Genomic DNA, 24,889 nt, shown 5'->3' with positions numbered 1-24,889 from the left:
AAAAAAAAAAAAAAAAAAAGCTGTAGTATGTGCATGTAACCACTCTCCAAGATGATTGTAAACTGCGTGTACTAATAAAATTACCAAAAAAGGGGCTAGGGATTTAGCTCAGTGGTGCCGCACCTGCCTTGCAAGTGCAAGGTCCTGAGTTTGATCCCTGGTAATGTGGGGTGGGGAGTGGGAGAAAGTGAATTGGTCTCTAGAGATTGGAAAAGGCAAGAAAACTACCCTAGGGAGACTAGTGAAGGATTCTCCCAAGGACGTCCAGGAAAGAACACAGCCATACCAACCTCTTAATTTAAAAAAAATTGATACATAGTAATTGTCTTAGTCTAGTCAAACCCATTTCACACTTCAGGCCTCTAGAATTATAAGAAGTTTGTATTGTTTTAGGACATTAAATCCATAGCTTGTTACTGTATCCATAGTAAACAAATACACCCATTTTCCATACATCACTTGAGATAGAAACAAAATTTATACATACCACTTTAAAATGTATTACTTTTTTTTCTAACTTTCAAGGTTATAAAAGCACAGTTGAGAAAATTTTGGAAATACAAAAAACTGTTGAAAATTTAAAATTAGCCATTTTTCTGCCTCCCACCAAATAATCAGTTAATATTTTGCTATATTTGCACTTAGTTTTTATCTGTACAAATGTATCTTTATTTGTTTGTTTGTTTGTTTTTGGTACTGGGGATTGAACTTGGGACCTTGCACTTTCGAGGCAGGCAAGCAGCACCACTGAGCTAAATCCCCAGTCCTATTTTACGTATTTTTAAATTCTGTTTTTCTACTTAACATCATAACAAATATTTTTCATATTAATTTAAAAACTATAAACATTATTTTAATGGCTATAGATAATAATATAATTTAACCATTTCTGTCACTGAGGTTATTACTAGAGTTTCATTAATAGAACTGATTTTGTGAGAACATCTTTATTAATAGTACCTTCCCTGTGTTTTGGATTTTTAGGGTAGAGGCCTAGGATTGGAAAGATACAGGTCTGGAAAGATGGTTAAGAGGGTGTGACAGAGTTAGAAAAATGGCAGTAGAAACTGCTAGCTGTAGAAAGCTTTGGAGGTATGTGCAGAGTACCTCTGACTGTCCTAAGATGGCTTTCACATCTTAGATTTTATCTTTATGATTTGCGAATAGACTACTAGGGCATTGGATAGGTTTGGAGACGGTGGGTTTTTTTTACAGAGAACTTTTGTGTGAGCACAGGAAATTTGGAAGATAAAAAAGAGTAGTCATTGTGTGTTTCCAAGGAAAGTACTCTTACTTATCCATCCTCTACACTCTGCACTTTTGCAAACCATGTCTTTATTCATGTTTATGTTTTAGTTTATATGAACTGCTTATTTCCATTGTCGCTTGTGTTAACTTTTTAGCTTTGGCTGAAATACTGTCTTCAAAATAAGAAGGCTTCCTGCTTTCTTTTTTATACTGCTAATATAAAACTTCACTCTGTTCTTTCAGTGTTTTGTTAAGATTCATCTCCCTGTTAGGTTGTAAACCACTGAACTGACTTAGCCCAGAGCTTATTTATTTCTGTACTTGTATAGTAATGCAATTTTGAAGGATCATACAGTAGGCAAAAAGCTAAAGAAAACTTCTGTCCAGGAATGTAAGATTTCTTTAGTTCTCTTTTTGTGTTGTTTTTTTTGTTTGTTGGTGTTTGTTTTTGTTTTTTGAGACAGGGCCTTGCTACGTAGTTCAGGCAGTCCTTGAACTCACTGTGTAGCCCAGAGTGGCTTTGAAATTGCGGCAATCTTCCTGTCTCAGTGTCCCAAGTACTGGGATTATAAGCATGTGCCACCAAGCTCAGCTGTTTTGTTTTTTGAGACAAGCTCTCACCTATGTAATTTAGGCTGGCCTTGAACTCATTATTGTAGCCTACCCTGAACTCACAGTGATCCTCCTCAGTCTCCCAAGTGCTGGAATCACAGGCATGCGCCACCATGCCCAGCTGTCCTTCAATTTCATTTAGTCTTCACCCCTACATGTCGGAAGGGTTGAAATTTCAAATAATTTTTCTACATCGCACTGCTGAATTAGTCTTCCCCAAATGCAACTTTCACTACTCACTTAACTTCCATAGGCCTTTATTTTTCAGGACTATAAAGTAAGATAACCATCTTTATAGTAAGCTGGGTAACTGAAAGATATCTTCCTTTAATCATTCTGGATCGTTTCATTAGCTCAGAGGTTGTCATCAGCTCAACATTTCAACTATGGTAGAGTTAAATTCTTCAGCCTGCTCTTAACACCCTCTACTCCCACTCATTAATCGGGTAACACTGTGTGAGCACTGTGATTTCGCTGTTTCTTTGCCCCCCTAAGATTGTAAGCCCTTTCAAAGTCAAGAAATGTGTTTTTGGCTTTTGTTACCCCATCAGAAACATTCCTCTTGGGACTTGTGCATAGTAGCTGTTCAGAGAATTTGAGAATTCATTTAAATGAAATCAAATTGCACCAAGTCTTGGTTGTTATTTTTACACAATTTTTGCCTCATCAGAACCAATGTTAACGAGTTCTGTCATTGAAGAGTGTTTTACTCTTTAGAGTATACCCAGGGCAGTTTGGATATTTGTCCTTGAACTAATATGACTCTGTTTAGGGACTAAGGATGAATATGAGTGGATATCATAGAAGTCTTCAGGGGTCTGGAATAGACTTTATGAACGAGTTGGAACTTTAGCTGGGCTTTCAAGCATAGGCTAAATATTAAGGGTTGGTACCATAGAAATTGAAATCTCATTAAGGGTTGCTGGGGTCTTTGTCGTGTGTGAAATGGGGTTTGTGATACAGCAATGAAGTGATGTGAACTGGAAGAGAAAGGGGCAGGGTATGGAACAGTGAGGTTTACCGTGGGTTAGGGTGGTGGCAGTAGAAAGAAAACCTTAAGTAGAGTAGCAGGGGAAATGTAAAGTGTACCACAAAGTTTGATTTGAATTTTAATTCTGTCAAGTATTAATTGTGAGATACTAGACAGAGTTTAGTGTCTCCATGCCTCAGTTTCCTTGTGTATAAAATAGGGATAATTATATAACTTTTCAGTTTTGCTCTAAGGATTAGATTATAAATGAAACGCATTCAGATTGAACTTATACACGGTAAACTTACTGAGTGATATTTGTTATAAGTACTGATTTTTTTTTCCGTTTTATAATCATTCCTCCTTGTTTCCTCACAATTCTGAATTGTGTTCTTATATACAGTTGTATCCATTGATGATAAATACTTCAGTTCTTGTAAAAAATTGCCTACTATTAAGAATGATTAAATCCTGTCAACACTGTCTGGTAAAATATGACATTGTAAGGATAATGTTTGAAATTGAAGAGAAAGGTAGGTCTTTTTTTTTATACAGTCAGTCTGTTAAAATACATTGTGGGTATGATTGTACACCACTGTAATCCCAGCACTCTGGGAAGTTGAGCCAGAAGGATCACAAGTTTGAGCCCAAGACTGGGTGACTTAATATCTTAGAAAGATCCTGTGTCAAAATAAAAAATTTAAAAAGGTTAGGAATGCAGCTCAGTGTGAAGACTCTAGATTCAGTCTCCAATGCTGCGGGGAAAGTCTCTAGACCATCATTTTTGCCTTTAGTGTTTGGGTGTTAGGTTGAGTTGTTACGTTTCTCTTTTCTTGATTGTGTACTGCTGGGCACTAATCATCTTTTAAATGGTTCGTTAGCTCTGATGATGGCTTTTGCTTCGTTTAATAATGAATTCTGGCAAGACTTCATCATACTATTTGAACATGGTTAATTATACCATGTATTTTTAATTTTCTCTTTTTTCTTTTTTTGTACTGGGGATTGAACTCACGACCTTGCACTTGGGAGGCACGGTTGGTGTCACTGAGCTAAATCCTTGGCCCGATTTCCACTGGTGCCCATATAAAACCTAGTAAGTCCTTTGAGATTGCTCTAGAAAACTTCATTATCTCTGATTGGCTAGAGTGAATTTTTTTTTTTTTCCTGTTTAATACTTTGAGAATGGAAAAAAATGTTCTTTCTCTTATTCCCTCTTTAGAATTTTTCATTTGCCTGGCAAGTTCAATTGATTGGAACAGTAGGAACCCTTAAATTCTGTTAACTATATACTCTTTTCAACTTCACGTTATATAGGCCAGAAAATTATGAACGAAACCTATAGATGTTTTCAAAGCCTAGTTTTCAAAATAGAATGTCTTAATATTTTTCTCTTTGATTTGTAGTCATTGGAATTGGAAGGGGAACAAAAATGTTGACCAGTATGTTGTCAGGGTCCAAGGTAAGAATACTGGAATATTGTTATTTTTTCTTTAATGTTTTTCTTAATGACAGACAAACTATACATGTTGAATTTTATCAATTAAAAAATAAATAATGTAAATTGCATGAACAAGTGTCTTTTCTCAAGACACAATGTCTGCAAACGTATCTGAGATTCAGATATTACAACTATAAGTTAAAAAACCAATTAGACTTAAAGGAGCAAAAATTCAGCCATGTCTATAGTTTTAAAAATTTAGATTTTTCATAGAATCAGATTTCTTAGATGAAAGTAAATTTATAGGTTATAAATTCTTTGGGCTGATTTTTTAACTTTGAAATTTATATAAAACAGTACCATTTTGTAAACCATGCACTCCTAAGCAAAAAGATACTTTGTGTAATGTTTATAAAATGTTTATTAAAGAAAAGAGTAGGGCTTCTTTAAAATGATAAATTATATGCATATATGAAAGTGGACTAGATTCTGAAGCACTTTTTCAGAGACTTGATAGGAGGCGGAGAAGGGATTATGTGAAGACTAGAGAGCCTAGGAAACCGTGGACTACTTCATGCAGTGTTGTAAGGAGCAGCGAAACAGAGCAGGATGTCAGAGTGGTTAACCTCCCTGGGAAAAGTGATCATGTGAGACTTCCAGCTCTAAAAGGGCTAACAGGATTTGTATTTTAGTTAGCAGTTAAGCCTTGGTTATAATAGCCAGGTGAGGGACCATTCAAAATGGCTGTGGAAGGAAGGTTAATATGCCTGTAAATAGAGAAAAATTTCAACAAGTTCTTAGACTAAACTTCCTTTTTTTAAAACCCTTGTGCCAAATGTGATATAAATAGTTGGTAAAGAATTTCTAGTTTGTTGCAGACTGATTGATGCTTGTAAAATATAATTAAACTGTTAGGCAATGTCCAATTGCTAAATAAGTTTCTGAACACCCTCATTTTCTGAGCCTGTCTTGTTAATGGTTACTGACCCCCTGGGTCACAGTTTGAGTGGCAGTAGTCTGAGTAAGTTTTTCTCAAAATAAAATCCCTACTTATCAAAGGGTCTGAAAACCTATACCTTTCTCTTGGACAGGAACTTAGTGCCTTAGATAAATGAAGAATTTCAGTGTGTCTTGCTTTATTATCTTCAAAATATCAGTGTTGAAAAAAAAAATCAACAGAGTACAAAAATTGTGTTAGAATGGAAGCATTTGTTTCCCCAAAAAATTTTTACATTGAGCTAAATGCCAGCACACAGAGTTTATAATTTGTTTCTGGTACAAGTTTTGCCAGTTGGCTAATACTTTTTTCTTAATTCCAAAATAAAAACTATGGTTACTCAACAGGAGAAAATGGATGGTTTTATTTTCTTTTTCACATTATTTGGTATTTTCTAAAATCTTTACATTAATCAAGTCACTTTTATATTCATAACCAAAAATATATTTACATTAAGAAATTTGTGTTAGGTTTTTTTTCCCCAACACAAAATCTAATTCATTAAAATATGTCTTATTCACCACTCCCAATCCAAACAACAAACACAGCGCATATTCTATGTTGTTGGAACAACTTGTAAATTCCAGGCATATTTTCACAAATGTGATGATTGAAAATATAAATACATCACTGGTTCTGGTTTAAATATTGTTACAAACTATTTTGCTCTTCTCCTAGGAAAGCTAAATGTCATACGGTGAAATGACGGATCCTCAGATGGCTATAACAGAAATAGAATAATCCAGGTGTATCTTGTTACAGAAACCAACTTGTTGGGTGTTTCACATTTGAAACATATGCATCATTATCTTGGCAACTGTATTTTTCATACTATTAATTTTATATTATGTATGTGTTGAAAGAAATCATTTACACCTTTTAAATATGTTAAAGGTTACATTTTTGTCAAAAATAATTAAAAACTATTAATGAAAATTATTCTGTTTTTGTTTTAGCACTGTAGGGGATTTTAGAGATCATGTTATCTAATGATTTTCAAAAAGATTTTTTACTAAGAGTAACAGTAAAAATTTCATTTTACATCATGACTATATACACATATATAGAAAGCAAAAATTTTATCAAATGAAACAGTATAGTATAATGTTCTTTCGATATTTTTCCTTTTGTTTCATTTTAAAATTATTAGTGGCTAGCTCAGACTTAATGTTTGACCTTATACATCCTCTTCCTGCCCTTCCTGTGTTTACAGATGAATTTTTATTTGTATTACAGTGCTACTAGAAAAAATAATGCTTTTAGTGTATGTACAGTACATTTGCTTCAAGATCAAAATATTTCATTCTGGAATGGTAATCAATATTAATGTTACAGGGATATTATAATACACCTCTTGCTAGCAGGTCCTGATTGGAGACATTACTAATTGAACATGGGCTAACAGTCTTTCTGCAGAATCAAGAAATAGCATTAAAAACAAAGCAAAACAAAACAAAGCCAGGTGTGGTGGCATATGCCTGTAATCCCAGCACTCTGGGAGGCTGAGGCTGGAGGATCACTGTGAGCTTGAGACCAGCCTGGGCTACATAGTGAGTTCCAGGTTAGTCTTAACTACATAGTGAGACCCTGTCTCAAAAAACAAACAACAAAAAAAAAACCAAACAAACAAAAAAAAAGAAATAGCATTAAAATTCTTCTCAACATACTGCTTCTTCCTGCAGCCACTTCAAACAGCCACTAATTGATGAATGGGACAGTGAACTTTTAAATAAAATCTTTGTACCATTAGGGCATTATTTTGCCACCATCTGTGAAGACTACAGACTGTTCAGACCACCCAACCCTTTTCTTGCTTTTACTCTTATTGAGAACAAGGTTTAAAAATTCAGGAAAGACCCACCTACCCTGTGTTCATCATACTTGTGCTTCTGCTTTGCCAATGATTGTGTTTCTCGAGTTTTTTATTTTGTTTTGTTTTGTTTTTTGAGACAGGGTCTTACTCTGTAGTGGAGACTGACCTGGAACTCACCATGTAGCCCAGGCTGGTCTCGAACTCACAGTGATCCTCCTGCCTCTGCCTCCCGAGTGCTGGGATTACAGGCGTGTGCCACCACGCCCGACTTCTCTTGATTGATTTATTTATTTATTATTTATGTGAGGTTACATGTATAATGTGTTTTTAAAACATCTTTATTTGAGAGTGCGGGGTGTGGTTATTGGCATCTCACTCTAAGCTACATTTCCAGCCTTTTTGTTTTTCATTTTTATATAGGGTCTCATTAAGATATACAAGCCACCTTGAACTTGTGCTCTTCCTGCTTTAGCTTCCCAGGTAGCTGGGATTGCAAGTGTGTACAACCACCAAATCCAGTTTAGAGTGCCTTCTGCCTTCTGTACAGAAATTGCTAAGTAGTAGTGGTATTACTATTCTTGAATATCTCACCTGTCACCATATCTTTTCTCGCCCAAATTCTAGGCATGTTAGATTTCTCTAGCTACATGTCCCATATTAATTTTATTTATCTTTTTATTTTTGTTTTTGTTTTTGGTACTGGGGATTGAACTTAGGCCCTTGTGCTTGTGAGGCAGGCAGCAGAACCACTGAGCCAAATCCCCTGCCCCCATATTAATTTTATACAAGGAAGATTTGCCGGAAATCTTGAGTTCTGTTAGTTTCATCTTTTTTCATTTCTAACTGTGATTTTATTGGCAAAGTTATGACAGTCATCAGGATAAACTTACCAGGTCTTTAAGGGAGAGACAGTTTTTCTGGGCATAAAGTCAGAAAGAAATTGCTTACAATAAGGGACATTGGATAACTGGTGATGGTTTGCAAAAATGTTTTCCAACAGATATAGATCTACATAAGATGTAATTTAGGTAAAATGATTCTGAAAGTTAGGCTAATGTGTACCTTTGACCTAACGTGGCCTAAGTATAGGGTATAGATTATCTTAGGGAAGGCAATAATCTCTCTACCATCTTCCGTAAATTATACTTTTTTGAGTAATATTCAGCAAAAGCTGGATAGCAGATGTTGTACTTTGAAGTAACAGTCTGTGATGAGGTGTTGGTGTGCTGTCTTTAATAGTTTTCTTATATTGATGATTTAAAAAGTTGGTAACTTTATAGATGTTTTAGAAATTAGATGAGCAGACATAAGAGTTGATGTCCTCTTATGAAAACTTGAATCTAATTAGCATTGTCCCAGTATAGGCTAATCGCATATATGGAAAAAAGCCATAGCAGTACCTGCAGGAAAAGCCAGCATTTCCTCAGAAAGCAGGTTTATTATCACCTCCAACAGATGAACAAGTATTGTTGGAGTATATAAAATTTTCTGTCACGGATATATTCAAAGGACAGAAACTTTCCCTAAGAACATTGTAGCATGTTTTAGGTGAACTGGTCCTGAGACCTCTGAAGTGTGACTCAAATAATGCTCCTATGAAACTTAGACAACTCTTTAAAATTTCGGCATTCTCAGTCTTCTCCAGAGGCTAGTCCAATTTGTACCTTTTCTTTATCCTCTATTACTAGCCAAGTATTTTCTAAGTACTATATTGAAAATTTTGAAGGGCTTATACTTACGAACCATAAAGAGATATTTCTTCTTAATGAAGACATTCAAAGGGGTTGGTAGGTCTTCAAAAAATATTCTTTCTATCTAAATAATATGCTTCTTTTTACTTGTGAAAATTTAAATCACAAAGTTTCAGAATCAAGTGTCAGACAAAACAGTTGTTTGAGATAAACATTTTCCTTTCTCCTGAAGGATACAGAAGCGGATTTGCTCTTAGAGATGTCTAGTAATATCTGCTGTGATTACTCAGGGAGCTTGAAGGTGAGTACAGAGTAGGATAGTATTAGTGAGAAATCTTAAGTCCTGAAGAGCACACAGCTCAATGGAATAGTGTGTAGGTCTTCCATCTTTTTATTATAGTGTAGTTATGTTGCAATGAATATAGTAATAGAATTCAAAATTCCCAGGTATATATCCTGGAGAATAAACAACTCTAAAATCACTCTGTAATTTAGGCCAGTGAAAAGAAATACTTCAGACCCCATGGGATAAAAATGATGTGGCTATATGTGTACAGCTTCATGTCTTTTTTCCTTCTGTATCATCTTTGTGGTGGTGAAGCTCTGTTTCAGCTGGAGGATTACCTATCTGGGCAGGTTTTTCTAAGTAGTTTGTGGGTAACTGAATAGAATTGAAGGTTAGCTATTAGATGCCAGGGCAAGGTAAAACTAGAAACAGCTATGATTTAGAGGATTGTTGGTTCAAAAGGTCCTGAGGCTCTTTGGTGGTGGCTGAGGGATCATTGGAGTCATAACTAGTATTCCTGTAGTGTTGCCTTTGTTTACTTTAAACTTTACAGTTGTGCAGTGAAGTTTTTCAGAGGTTACCAAATGTGCAATGATATCATTGCTCTGATGGGAGATGGGATGTGTACACATTAATGTTTTAAATATTTTTCAATTTTAATTTGTAATTAGTAAATATTGACTGGTACACTGTATTGTTTTAAACATCTATGCTGGGGATTTAGCTCAGCAGCTCAGTGGCCTGCCTTGCAAGTGCAAGGACCCGAGTTCAATCCCCAGTACCATAAATAAATAAATAAATAAATAAAAATAAATAAATAAATAAAACAAACAAACAAACAAACACACACATACATACATACATACATCAATCAATCTATGCCAGGGTTTCTCAGTAAGTTTTAAGTTGTGTATAGGGGTTCTGAAACCAAAATGCTTGAGAGCTGCCGCTTTAGCTAGTCTCTCCCCGCAAAATAACCCAAGATGTAGCCAGTTACACGATGGCTGTGGGACCTGGGGTGATTTGAGATTTGATAGATACAAATTAGGGTGAAATGTGCAAACTTGTACACATAAAAACTGCTCCAGTGTGTTTATAATTCTATCAAGAACTTTTTATTAAGCTGCTACCATGTTTCTAGCAAGGAATGCAATAGAACAATAATGCAAAATCCTGATAATTTGAGAAGGTAAGAATCAATATGTAAATTACACTTGGAAAACAGTAGTCACGTATGGGTAGTTATGTGTGAAGCAGTGTATTATGAGGATTTGGTGAGATGAACTGCTGGTGACTGCCCTTGTGTCTGTTATCACCATTCTGCTTCTTCCCCTCTGTGGCTGTTGTTTTCTTGTTATCTCATCCCCTTGCATTGTAACCTCCTGGAGGCCTGAATATAAACTTCTAGTTTATATCTGTGTGTCTCATGTGTCTCATAAATACCTAGAAGAATTCTTTGTAATTCAGAGTCCTTAAGAAACATGGTGGAATGTGTGGATTTGACACAAGCCTTAATTCTTTCTATGTATGAAGTTTGAGCATCTACTCTTGGCAGTGTTTGGGAGATGGGTGATTAGGAGTTGGGTGGATTTTAGAGGGTGGCTTTTGTTTGGGTCAGGGTGGGGGTAAGACAGGACCTCACTTTGTAGCCCAGGCTGGCCTCAAACTCATAGCGATCCTCCTTCCTTAGCCTCTTGAGTGCTAGGATTACAGTACAGGGTGGCTTTGAGAGGCGAACGTGGTTTTGTTATTGGAATCTCCTGGCTTTTGATTCTCCTGGATGGCTATGCCAAAATGTTACTGGATAACTCCTAAAAGTGGCTTGCCAAGTAAATGTACCAGGTTCTGGGTTGCTTGCCTGTCCATTTGGAGTTAGCTTCCAGGTTCTTCTCTTCTTGAACAAAGAATTGAATGAAACAAGCAAAAAGCAGTTGCAAAGTTTATTTGAAAAAGCAGAAGTGAAGAGAGGAAAAACTGGCTCAGCAGAGCAAGCTTGGGCCAAGTAAAAGAGGAAAAAGTGAGATAAATGAACACCCCAGAGAAAGCATGACAGGCTATCATGAAGAAAGCCACGATAGCAAGCTTTTCTTGGTGTCTCTGTTCTTTTATACTGTCCAAATCTTGAGGAAACCTGTGAGAACTTCATACAGGTCCTGAGAGGTCCATCCTATGGAAAACCTGCAGGGCTTTGGGAACTGTTCTGTGCATGTGTTTCAGGGTCTTGTAATTAACATGTCATGCCTCCTTTGCCTTTGCCATGCCCTAATCTCCTATCTCAGTTTGACTCTTAGAGAAGAAAGGGGCTTATAGATATGTTAAGTAGCATGTGCCAAGGCACAGACAACCTAACTGTGTTGGATACTTGGCAAGCTTGTTAAGACTCCTAGGGCAGATTTGTTACATAGCAGAATGGTGCAGATACATTCAAGGGACAGTATACAGGATTGCACTGTTTTCTTGTGTAGATAGGCTCTTAAAGGAAAAAAAATTCCAGAGCAATTAATTGTTTTACTGTTTCGAATATCAACTAACCAGATGAATGAGTCACTCTAACTACTGTTACCTATCAGTCCTTCTGCTCCTCTTGCTGCTTTTCCACCTCTTCCTCCTTTTCTTTCTTCTCTTTCTCTTCTGCCTTCTCTTCCTCCTCATTCTCCTCTTCTCCCCACTCGCTTCTTGTTCTTGTCTTCCTTCCCCCTTCTCCTTATCTTCATTTGATAGAATAATGATAATAGTATCAATATCCATTCATTGTGTACCAGAGCCAGACACTGTTCTAAACTCTCTGCCTCTTCTGAGTCACTTACTGTTAATTTCCTCATTTTAATGCATGGAACTGATGATGGAGCAGTTAAGACTAACTTAACCACCTCTACCCTTCTACTGGAGAGCCAGAATTCAGACCCAGCCAGTTTGAGTTTGAGTGGGAACAGGAGTGGGGAATTACAGGTGATGAGACTCAATGTTCAGTGACAAGAAACTTAATTTTTATTGATCTTGATGACATTTTTAAAATTGTACTTCAAATGCATTGGGACATCCCCTCCTATATTGTATTTGTTTTGTTTTTAACCTAAGTATGTAATATAAAGGTGATTTTATCAAAGGCCCCAGGCTGCTATAAATGTCTTCATGTTTAATGAGATTTAAAGTTTTTAATATTTTTCTGATTTTTGTCTCTGGTCCCTTCATTAGCATAAACATTGTCATTGTTAAACTGACATTTCTGAAAATTACATTGAGCTTTCTTTTTAAAAACTGCTCATATAAGTACAGATTATTTTTAGTGGAAGTAATAGTTTGTGTGCTTTTCTCAGTTCTTTATGTGATGCTTCAAATGAAACTAGAATTTGACCAAAAGTGAGTATTGAAAAAATGCCTAAACAGTGTTCCCTCAGATGAGAAGAGTCCTCTTACCTAAGAATGACCTAATTCTTCATTTGTCAATAATAATCAATTTTGCAAAGTGACTTTCCTTTTGGAGAGCTTTAATGTTAATTTCTGTCTCTCTTGAGTCAGGGTCTTGCTTTGTAGTTCAGGCTGGGCTTGAAATCACTACGTAGTCCACGCTGGCCTTGAACTCATGACAGTCCTCTTGACTGAGGCTCTGGAGTGCTGGGATTACAGACTTGTGCTACCACCATGCCTGGCCAGTTTCTCTTTATTAAGTGTGCTACTTCTGCTGTATTTGTTTTGCTCATTTTCTACACGTTTAGCTCTAGCTTAAATGGATTAGTTACTAAGACTGGTCTTAGTATTTAACATAAGAAGTAGTCAGTTGGCATATTTAAAATTAATTTTAATTGTATGTGTGGTAATATTATTGATTCTTGTCATGGCCATGTCATGGTTTGTTGCATTATTCTCTTTACTCACAGGCATGCAGTTGTCTGGTATATGTGGAGGATTGGTTCCTGAGCCTCTGTGGACACCAAAATCCGTAAATGCTCAAGTCCCTTATAGAAAATGGCGAAGTATTTTGATATAACTTAAATATGCCCTCCTACATACTCATACTGTACTTTAAGTCATCTCTAGATTATTTACAGTACCTAATACAGTGTATTGCTATGTAAATAGTTGTTTTACTATATTGTTTCGAAAACAATGACAAAAGAAGCATGTATGTATTCAGCACTGATAAAGTTTTGGGGGACACTTTCGATCTTGTGGCTCATTGGTTGGATTTATAGATGGCAGAACTTGTGGGTACAGATGGTATTTGAAGTTTTTCCTTAAGAAACAAACTTTTCCATACAAAAATGGTTTTAAAATTTGTTTGCAGTGACAATATGTTTACAAACTATAATTATCAATAAAATCAGGTTTTTTCCTCATGTTGACCAATGTGGGAAGTATGTGAGTTGTTCCTGTTTACACACATGCTTCCTGATGATCAGAAACAAATCAACACAACAGTTTTATTGTATAACTTTTGCCTTCCTTTTGTATCAGGTTGGTAGTATTAGTATAATTCTGTGTAAATGTAAGGCATGTGTGACAGTTTTTTGTTAACTTGTGGACCATTTTTCTTTGTTTCCTTCCTTTAGAGGTATATTGCCATTGGAGAACTGGGGAAAGCCACTGACACGCAAGATTCTACAGGGAAAGTGACAGAAGAGAAACCCTATGGTATTAAGTTCATCTAATGCAGTTCTTTTTAACATTTGACGAAAGTTTTTGTGAATGCACAACTTAAGAGTAAAACTCTTGGGGCTGATGATTTAGCGCCATGGTTCCGCCACCTGCCACGCAAGCTCAGGGTCCCAAGATCGATCTCTAGTACCAAAAAACAAAAAAAAAAGAATAAAACTCTTAGTTGGTATTTCCAGTGATTTTAGTTTTAAATATTTCTTTAGGTTAATAAAATTGGAAATTATCACATTGTTATTTGGTGTGAGTTTATAAATAAACACTTATGATTTTTTTTCTATAATAAAGTTTTATAGTGTTCAGATTTATTTGTTCTTACCAAAAACATTTGAAACTAGGTTTTAGAGTATATTTCCCTAGTAAATGAGAAAGCAGCGATACTATCTTTCTAAATTTTACCTGTCTTGCCTTTTAAAAATAATTACTTCTCAGCTGTTGAAGTAAATATGCCAAGTGTAGTCCTTGAAAGCTCATCATGTTCCTGTGCTTTTGGAGTAAAAAGATACAACAGAGGGAAAGCTAATTTTCTGAAGTAGAGCATGACTCACTAAGGTCTACCTTAATTTTTCTGCCATTCCTTCTTAGCCTGCTTTAAGAACGGATAGATAAATAAATTGGTCTCCTAGCAACTCTCACAGTGCTTCTGCTATTTATAATGCAGGCATTATAAATAGTCAGTTCACCTGAATTATTATGTCGCCAATTGTGAATTATTTGTTAGGCATTTTCCCCCCATGCTTGATGCTATCTGTTCTTCGTTTGGCCATAGGGAGTTTAGTATCTGACTTCTCTGTGTTTTTAGGTCAGTTATCCTTATTATATATTACTAATTACCCCTGTAATGAGTTTGACCTTTTTCTTGTTCATAATAGCTTCACTTATACTGTTAACATTTATGTGTAGCTTAGTATGTTGCTCAATTAGTCATGCAACATAATGAAAGATCACTCTTTCGAAGTCTTTTTAACAATGGGTGTTGAATTGTCCTTGAAATTATTAATAGCACTAGCAAATAATAGCAGACCCTTATTTAATTGAAACCTAACTATAACCTTCAACCAGAAGGCTTTTAGATTTAAGGGGCATAAGGCAATAAGAAAATATCAGAGATTTCCAGAGTATGTAACATGTAGTGGCAGTGTGCATGTGTATGTGATGAAGTCTCCTATATCTTTATCCCCATTTGCCAAGGGTAAATAAGAAAAGTGACTGATATTCAGAGTAATGGCCACAGGATAGTATAGTTTAGGATGGGTTATAGCTCCATGTTGCATAAAGAGGACTAGATTAAGCTAACCCAGGTTTAATTTCTAGCTGTGCCCTCTTCTAGCTTTGTAACCTTAAAAATTGCTTAATCTGTTTATGTTTCAGTTTCTTCCTATCCAAAATGAGGGTTACAGTGTTACTGTGAGGGTTGATTGGAAGAGAATGGATGTTGGGTTCTTGTAGACAGATCATGAGGTGCTTATAGTCTGAGCAGAGATGATGGTAACTTGGACCAGTGTGGGGTGGTAGAGATAGACATAGTGGTTAGTCTGTAAAATTGGTGAGATTTGTTGAGTGTTGATCAGTAGATAGGAATAGTGAGAAATTGTCAGCCATGACGTAGGTTTTTTTAGGTTTTAAAACTGATTACACAGTGCCATAATTCACAGAGTAGGAAATGCATGAAAAGTATTCAGGCTGACAAAAATACTTAAACGCACTCTTTGTTCCTGGCCTTAAGCATTTGGGAATTTTAAAAAACTTTACTCTGTATTGGATAATTTGTAATTTTATTTACTTACCTTTAAGAAAGCTCAGTTTATTAAAATAATCTTATTATAATGTTATAATAAATCATAGAGAAACTAAGTAACTTTCTTCAAGCCCTGTACAGGAGAACTTCATACAGGAGTAGTGTTGGTAATCTCAGAAAAATGAGAGCTCAGGCAGTTATGCAAATTGGCATGATTTTTCTGTGTGCTTTCAATAAATCATCGTATATTCACTAACTATTGAATCCAATGTCATAAGAGGCAAGGGGAAGATAACTGAAAGTAAGATCTAGCTTGTGTTCTTTAAGAACTTACTGTCTAGTGGAGAATTCTGGCCTAGGTTCTCAGTGTTCAGAGAACTAATTCTGAGACCTGTGGCATTTTATATGCCTTTATTATTATCTTGAAATAAAATTCAGAAATATGCTAAATTACATATACATACTTTTTAAAAGTCAATATAATGCAGTAAATGAAATGTAAAAAATAAAGGTAATTTGTAATGAATAGGTTGCTGATATGTAAATATACAACTATTGCAACACTGAAAGTCTTCATGAAGTAATCAGATGTTTACATTTGTACATCAGTTGCTATGCCACAGTGCAAATGCAGACTGATACAGGTATATAAATGTCTCAGTACTAGGAAATTCAGTATATATGAAACTGGGCCAAAAGTACTTTGTGTTTAAATGTAAAATAGAATTAAATTCAAGCCTCAGGTAACTGTAAACAGGCTTTTCTTCTACATGACTGTCTGGCAGACGTCCAGAAGTCAGGCAGTACCCAGGACAGTTCCTCATCGTGTTTTCTGATTGGTATACAGTAGGATAGTGAGCCTGACAGGCCCCCCACTCGTTAAAGATCACTAGACCACTGGTGCCACTGCCTCCCCCTCTCATTGTAACAACACAAATTCAGTTCTTAATGGAGAATTGACTGACATTTAGGTAGAGTAGGAACCAGCAGCCAGTGGTAACTGAGTATTTTTAAATTATTTTGTCCTAGTTTGACAAATACTATTTTTAGCAATTGTATCAGGTAACTGAAAGCTAGAGGAAAAAAAAAAGAGTCATTGGATTTGTATGCTCCAAGTTCAAATCTTAGAAACAGAGCCCTTCCTTTTATTCCCCGTCACAGCATCCTCAATTGTTCATAGAGTTTGTTATTGTTCACAAAGAATCTTTGTGTGTTAATTTATTAAGCTATGGGGCTGAAACCATGTCTCTTTTGGTCCTCCCAGCATTCTTGGTGTATGTGGCTTGTAGAATAAAACAGGATGTGTACAAATAAGGCAGCCCACAGAAGCATTCTCAGAGTAGAAGACTTCCTACCTTTTGTTGTTCTTTTCTTATCTACATCTGGGTATTTAGTCTCTGTTACTGTCTCAGGTGTCTGAGGACACATGGCTCCATTGTGCTCCTCTGAACTCAGGACAGTAGAGTCATGGTCCCCAGGCTAGAAGTGGGCCAAGCTTCTGGGAAAGCCTAACTTTGGCACGAAAATAGTTTTTTCTTCCTCTCATGTGGCTTATTGTGAAGCAAACAGTGTAAAAGTGAAGCGATTATCTCATGCAAATAGTTTGTTCTAAACAGAAATGCTGAGATAGGATGTTATCAAGGTCTTTTCACATTGTACTAGGTGATGTTACATCTAACAGGAGTGTCCTCATCAGTCTGTGTGGTTTGGCTGCCCACATTTTAGGGGCTCGTGGTACAGAAAGCTGAAGAGCTGATTTGATCTCAAATTGTGGTTCAAACTAATAGGGTACATACTGTAAATAGGGCTAGAGGATAGCTGGGTGTCAGTCTTCCTATGGAGCCATTTGCTTTTACTGAAACTTTTTGGTTATGAAGTATTATGCAAGTAAAGGAAAATGAACAACAGGTAAATTTCTGGCTCAGTTAATTATCACAAAGTTACTGTCCTAATCCAGAAATAGAAGATTCCTAGAGATTTCCCTCCTTAATACCCCATCTGAGTCATTATCCGTTCCTTCTTTTCCAAAGATAACTACTGTTCTAACTTCTGAAAGTATGGGTAGGGTTCTTAAACAGTTATGTATGCTTTTTCGGTCTGGGTTCTTAGGCATATATTTGTGAGATTTATCCATAGTGTTAGATCCCAGGCTTTCTTTTCTTGATAAAAATTTGGGTTGTTCCCAGTTTAAGATTTTATGACTAAAACTGCTATATATATTTTGTGCCTATGTAGACACATATACTCATTTCTGTTGGGTTTATACCCATGTGGTGTTGCAGGGCTGTAGGATAGGTGTATATTTAATAATAATGGAAATTGTAAACTGATTTTCCAAAGTGGTCGCATAATTTAATTTTTCTGCTACCAGTGTTGGAATTGCTCTATATCCTTAGCAACATACCATATTGGTAGTGTTTTTAATTTTGGCTATTCTGGTGAGTGTGTACTGGTATTTAATTATGGTTTTAATTTGAGTGCTAATGAGAGTCAGCACTTCGTCATTTGTTTTTTGGCTTATTATTTTTAGTTTATCTTTTGTGCTGTGGATTCACATTGCTGGTCTGCTTTTTCCTTTCCTTTCTCTATTAAGTTGCTTTGTTTTTTTTTTAACTGATTTGTATGAATTCTTTATGCACTTTGGATATGGTCTCAGATATTTTCTCGTACTCTGTAGCTTGCCTTTTCTGTCTCTTCATTGTGTCTTTTGAGAAATAGGCATTCTTAGCTTTAACTGGTGCAGCATATCAAGTTTTTCCTTTATAGTTAGTTTTTTTAGTATCCTGAAAAGAACATTTTTCCTACCTCAAAAGTAAGAAGATATTTTTCTGTGTCCTAGAAGTTCTTATTGGTTTGCCTTTCACCTTATGTCTCATCCAACCATCAGTTCTCTTCTCTGTGGATAGCCAGCTGGCCTTACATTTTTCCCTGCTACTCTGCATGGCCTCCTTTGTAATAGACGAAGCACCATTCAGGCATATATTTGTTTACAGTCTGTTTTGTTACATCAGTCAGTCTGACTATCCTAGCCTTAACCCCAAACTATCTTAACTGCTATAGTTTTAGACTAAGTCTTTTTTTGTTTGTTTGTTTGTTTTTGGGGGGGTACCGGGGATTGAACTCTGGTCCTTGTGCTTGCAAGGCAGGCCACCGAACCGCTGAGCTAAATCCCCAGCCCTGGACTAAGTCTTGATAGATGGAAGAACAAGCCTCCCTATCTTATTTCTTAAAGATTTTTTTTACTATAGATTTTCATAGCTTCCTTATCTCAGAGTTTGAAAGTTATCTTCTATTCCTAATCTGCTGAGATTTTGTTTTTTATCATAAGCAGATAAAGAATTTTATCAAAAATTTTTTCTGAATTTATTGATTTTTTTTTCTACTTACTCAAATATTAAACTAACTTTATATTTCTGGAATAGATCCACCTTGGTTAGGATGTGCTGTCCTTTATGTAAATTATTGGATTTGATTTGCTAATACTTAGTTTAGAATTTTTCCATTTATATTTATGAGTGAAAACTATCCTGCATTTATTTTTCCTTTTCCTTAATATTGACTGGTTTTGATATCAAAGTTATTTTGACTTCATACAATGGGTTGGGGAGTATCTTAGTTACTTTCTTGTTGCTGGGCCAAAATGCCTGATACACACAAATTAAAAGAGGAAAGGCTTAGGGCCAGGATTTGGCTCAGTGGTTTTGTTGCCTGCCTCACAAGTGCAAAGTCCTGAGTTCAATCCCTGGTACCAAAAAAAAAAAAAAAAAAAAAAAAGGAAAGACTTATTTTAGCTCATAGTTTGTAGAGGTTTCTGTCCATAGTCAGCTGACTTTAAAGTAGGGCAGCATGGCAGAGGGATGGTGCAGAGCAGAAATAGTCCGTGACATGGCAGACAGGAAGCAGAAAGAAACAGCAGTGAGCTTCTCTTTCCCTTTTTATTCCATTTAGGCTACATCCCTATTGATTGGTGCTACTCACACCCAGTTTGGGTCTTCTATCTTCAGTAAATTCATCCATCTACACCCAGAACCATGCCAGTCCTATGAGTGGACTTCCAGTTATCACACCTATAATGCATATTCACGTACCCTAAATCCAGCCACCTCCAAAAAGCTTACCTGTAAGTGCATGTGGCTTTGGGGGAACATGTACATATAATCAGTAATAGGGAGTATTATAATTTTTTCCTATTCTTTGAAAAAATTTGTGTCAAATTTCTCTTTCTAATGTTGATAGAATTTATGGATAGACATCTCATCTGGAATTTTCTTTATTAAGGAAGTTTTTTAGCTAGTTATCAGACAGACATTTTTATTTTTTGTATTCTTAATAATTTTTCCTTAGGAATTTATCTTATTTCATCTAAAATGTCAAATATAATTGGCTTAAAGTTGTTCATAATATTCCCTTACAATCTATCTTTTTACTTTGAAATAACAGGCTTAAGGGACATTTAAAAGAGTAGAGCAGATAACTTTTCCTAAGTCACCCAAGAGCAAGGTTGATCATGATGTCCCACTACCATATGCCCCTGTGTCATCTCTTTTGAGTTAATTTTTAAATATGATCTCAGGTATGGATCCCAGTCTGTCTGTCTTTCTGTCTTTCTTACTTTCTTTCTGTGTATTTGTATTGATCAGTGCTTATAAGAGCTTGCAAGGCTGGGGTTAAGGCTCCTCAAAAGACTGCACATGCTCTGAATCAGATTTAATGCAGGACAGAAATTTACAAGATTGTCCTACAGTGGCTGTTCACAGAGTCAAATGCAGAAGAGAGCAAAAGATCTGTCTGTGCCCTAGAGATCTGAAGGAGGCAGCCAAGGGCTTGGAGCCCACAGCAGTGTCCCCTCCGAGTCCACATCAGGAGGCCGAAGGGTCTGAGAGGAGGACCGAAGGCTCAGTGCCTGGAAGGTTGAAGGGTTGGCGCTCACAGCTAAAGAATCTGTGGAAAGCAAACAGTCTATGCCCAAGGCGAAAGGGAGGACTGGAGCTCCTCTGAAGAGAAGAGCAGCCATACTTAGCGAGGGTGAGGAATGGAGCTCCTCCGAAAACAGCCAAAGCTCCTGCAAAGAAAATCAGCTGCAGCCAAGCTCTTCCGAGGAAGTCCTTCCCTCCCATTCTCCTCTTTGTACATTTCCGACATCAATCCTCCCTAAAGTGGGTCTTCCACACCCAGAACCGTGCATACTCAAGATTCAGTGCAAGTTGACAGTAAACCACCACGTTATTAAATTATCTTTGCACCAGTTTTTAGAAGACTGTCCTTTTTCTAAATATCTTGAAATCTCTTGTAAAAACCAGTTGTCCATATATGCATACCTTTATTTCTAGACCCTATTCTATCTGATCTATTTGGCTATTTTTATGCTAGTATCACACTGTTTTATCACAGCTCTGTAATAAGTCTGAAAATCAAGGGAGTGTTAGCTTTTCATCTTGTCATTTTTCATAGTTGTTTGTGTTCTTTAAAGTCCTTTGCATTTTTGTATGGATTAGCTTGTCAGTTTGTATACATAGACATATATAGGCATTCACATAGTCTGCTGGGGTTTTTGAAATTTAGTTCATTCAACCGATCAATTTGGAGAGAACTGACAATAATATTGAGTCTTCCAACCCCATGAAACAAGATATGTCTGTGTTTTTAAACATTTGATTTGTTGCAGCCATGTATTTAGTTTGGTGTGTATAGATTTTTTTTTCTTTTTTTTTTGCTATGTAGTCAAGGCTGACTTTGCTCCTAACCCTATCTCAGCCTCCCAAGTGCTGGTACTACAGGCATGTATACAGATTTATATGTTTTGTGTGTATGAAGTTGCGGAGTGCTTCATATTTTGATGCTATTATAAGTGGAATTTTTCACAGTTTAATGTCATTTTAATTTCATTTCACATTTTAATTTCATTGAATTGTTTATTGTTAGTATATAGAAGTGGAACTGATTTTATATATATTGATCTTGTGTTTATCAACCTTATTAAACTCATTTATTTTAGTTGCTTTTGTATATATGGATTGCATCTAAATATTGCATCTGAAATATTTGACTAGAAGTGTCTAAAGTTCTAAGACACTTGTATCAGATCTCTCTCTTTATCAAACATACATATATTTGGCCTAGATTAGCCCTACTATCAAGGCATAGCTTTTCTGTTTCTGTTAATAATATTGTTTCAGCAAAGTTTCTTCATTCTGCATGATTGAAATTTGAACATCTCCCACCTTTAGAAGAGCTTTGGTAGAAGGTATTTAATTATGTACAGACTCACTTTATGTATGTGCAGTTTAGAATTAGGTCTCAGGGAACCCCTATAAACATCCGTTTCTGTGTAACTTTCTCCAGATCTGTCTGTGTCTGCCCCCCAAATTCTGATCTCTGTTCAATCGGATCATTTTGCTTTGTTTAGAATTTCCCTCTCTGCCCCACAGGTGAGAAAACAATTACCTTCTTTGTTTCCCTTTTCTCAGTCCTTGCTCCCTCTTGTCTGGTGTCTAAAAGTGCTTGTTCATTGTATTTTGCAGTTTTAACAGCTACTTATGGTGGCTGGACTTCTCCAGTGATACTTACTGTGTTGTAGCTGTGTATTGTTTCTGACTCCGTCATACTGTGTTTATCTCCATAGTTCAGTTGAGTACCAGTGATTATGTTTTAAGTTCACTGGAAGAATCAGTAAATTTTAAGCAAATACTGATTTGTAACATGAACTTGTAAATATTAATTTTATGAGAATGTCTTTAAAATTAATTTCAAATGAATGCTGTCACACTGATATTAATTCACTAAACAAAGCATAATTATCCAGCTCCTATAACATTTGTGTCAGACCTATCTTCTTTTACCAAATATACTTCTTTTGGCTAGTTACTGGATATTCTTGCTGTGGAAATTTTGTCCTGCATTTCTTTTTAACTCCTTTGCGGTAGAGACATTACTCTTATAGACAGTTATTATTTGGATTGGACTAATATCACATTGTAGCTATAGCTAGTAGGCTTCTCTATATACTCAGATATCACAAGCTCAGCTTCTGTTATAAAATAAGTTGCTACCTAGGCTTGCTGTCTGGCAATTCAAACATCAGATGAATGATGGTGTAGGTGACTTTTAAATGCCCTTCAACTTTGAGGTTCTATTATTTAGCAAATTAAATTTCAGCAAGAGTGTTTTGAATGCCATCCTAATAGTTTGCATTATCTAAGAAGAAAAACTGCTTTTGCCTTTGAGAAGCTCAGAATTTCAATAGTGAGATGCCTTTAAATATTAAGAAAATATTATATATGATTAACTTAAATGCTTGAAATGTGATGTCCAAAAGAGCTTGCAGAAGTAGAATGAGAAAGAACACATCATTTTCTGTGGGGGCCTCTCAGTGAAAGAGAGTCACTAAAGGAGAGCAAAGGACTGCACATTTGCAGGATTGTCAATAAGGAGAGGAGCCTAGTAGAAGAAAGCTGTTTAATTTTGTTTTAAAAATAATGTGGCCAAGTTATGAACTACTGAAATTTTGTCAATGACATTTTTTTCAGAAAGTGGAAGCATTGGTCATCTAGATTTAAAAAATCTCAAATTTGCATAGCTCAGGGGCCACCTAGTGTGTTATGGTTGCAGTAGAGTAAAAAAATTTCATGGAAAAAAAATCTTCATCCATATAATGATACACATCTGTTTGGAAAACAGTATGAACAAACTTCCATTGATCTCTGTGATTTGGGAGATGCCGAAGAAATTCTTTTGAGTTCTGTAGCTTTTCACTGGGCCTAGTAGATTGTAGTCTTTTGTTTGTGTTTGGCTTATAAGAATTAAGGTCACATTAAGATTAAAACTGCCTTGCTATTTTGATACTGAAATCTGGACCCAGTATGTCTTATGTCCTTTCAATTCCTATGGTAGTGTTAGAACAGTAATTCAAAACACAGCAATTAATTTTTGTTTAATATTGTTCAAGTAAAAACAAATATACACATACTAGAAAAAAAGTACTGCCAAATCATAAAGGTGATGTTATTTCTTTACATTGACTGTGGCCTAGACAAGTTATAGACTGTTTCTAAGATTTAGTTTATTATTAAATATGAAATGTGGATAAAGACTCATCTGTAGGTATGAAAATCCCAAATACTGAATTTGTACGTCATAGTTTTGTTTTTAAAGTTATGGATACTGAATCTTTTTTTGAAAGAGTACCAAACATGTTGAAAACATGACTAACAGATATTAAAAGCTTTATGTATTTATATTTATTCAAATTTTCTAAAATTATTGTTTAAAAATGCTTGTATATATTCTTTTTCCACAATGCCTTATTTTTGAGTCTGACTGAGAACGTTCATTTAAAGAAGAGCAGCATAGGGCTGGGGATTTGGCTCAGTGATTCTGCCGCCTGCTTCAGAAGCGCAAGGTCCCAAGTTCGATCCCTGGTACAAAAAAAAAAAATCAGAGAAGGGATAGGGGAGACAGAAAAGTATAACTTGGGTAAAGTAGAATGTGAGTGCATGAAATTTATGCCATAGGCTGGGGATTTAGCTTAGTGGTTCTGCCACCTGCCTTGCAAACACAAGGTCCGGAGTTTGATCCCAGGTACAAAAAAAAAACAAATTTATGCCATAACAGAATAGTTTTGAAATCTATCAGGTAAAACATAAGTGTGGATAATGGTTAATCTTCAGTATCATTATAAATTATTTATAATATTTCATGCCTTATAGAAACTGAGAAAATAACTTATGGAGATTATTTTTCTGCTTCGTTTCTGGTCACCCTGTTTCTATTCACTGCAGGACCATATCTTTAGCTAATGTGGCATTTTCTTCAGGTCTTCTAAAGGCCATGGAACCCACTAACTGGATATATGATGATTAGATCATTTTTATTGGAGGAAAATTGAAGCAAAGGAAATTTAGTCCTAATAAATGATGATATAAGATTTTCTTTCTCTTAGATAATTAGTGTAATTTATTCGTCTCAACAAGGTAGAATTTGGCCTGCAGGGCATACACTGTAATGTATGCTTTATTGGAAAAAAATTTTAATGAATGTTCAGAGCTTTGGTGTTGTAAAAAATAACGTGTATTTCTATGGTTGTTTTACTGCGTTTTCTTGTTCACTTTGGTAGATAAAATAACACAAGAGGATATTGAAGGCATTCTACAGAAATTTACTGGGAATATAATGCAAGTACCCCCCCTGTAAGTTCAAATATTTATTTGAGTAAATGTTTAGTTTATTTTCTACTGGTTAACATCACCATAATTAAAATAAATGGACATTCTTTTTTTTGCTATATGTTGAAGAGGGTTTTAAATCCGACAGAGTAAATGATCAAGTGAAAATGAGCCTGATTTAGACTGGATGTGAATGTAGTAAGAGGTAATGCAGTCTTCTCTGCCCCTGGGTTTTACAATGGCTAGTATTTGTGCTGCTCAGTTTTTTTTTTTTTTTTT

General features: G+C 35.7%; 1 protein-coding gene across 2 annotated transcripts in view; it reads left to right on the top strand.

Annotated features, from left to right (window-relative positions):
* Trub1 (TruB pseudouridine synthase family member 1) overlaps positions 1-24,889 on the top strand; it is a 40,019-nt gene that overhangs the window by 7,978 nt on the left and 7,152 nt on the right. For both annotated transcript variants that reach the window (XM_010634574.3, XM_010634575.2), the window contains exons 3-5: positions 4,237-4,292; positions 13,609-13,690; positions 24,562-24,634. In XM_010634574.3, coding sequence (XP_010632876.1) covers positions 4,237-4,292; positions 13,609-13,690; positions 24,562-24,634 — 211 coding nt within the window. The remainder of the gene's footprint in view (positions 1-4,236; positions 4,293-13,608; positions 13,691-24,561; positions 24,635-24,889) is intronic.

Source organism: Fukomys damarensis, unplaced genomic scaffold, assembly GCF_012274545.1.
Source record: "Fukomys damarensis isolate Sample0158 unplaced genomic scaffold, DMR_v1.0_HiC HiC_scaffold_8, whole genome shotgun sequence".
Classification (NCBI taxonomy): domain Eukaryota; kingdom Metazoa; phylum Chordata; class Mammalia; order Rodentia; family Bathyergidae; genus Fukomys; species Fukomys damarensis.
The sequence above is the reverse complement of the archived record's forward strand: the minus strand, read 5'-3'. Positions and strand labels throughout refer to the sequence as shown.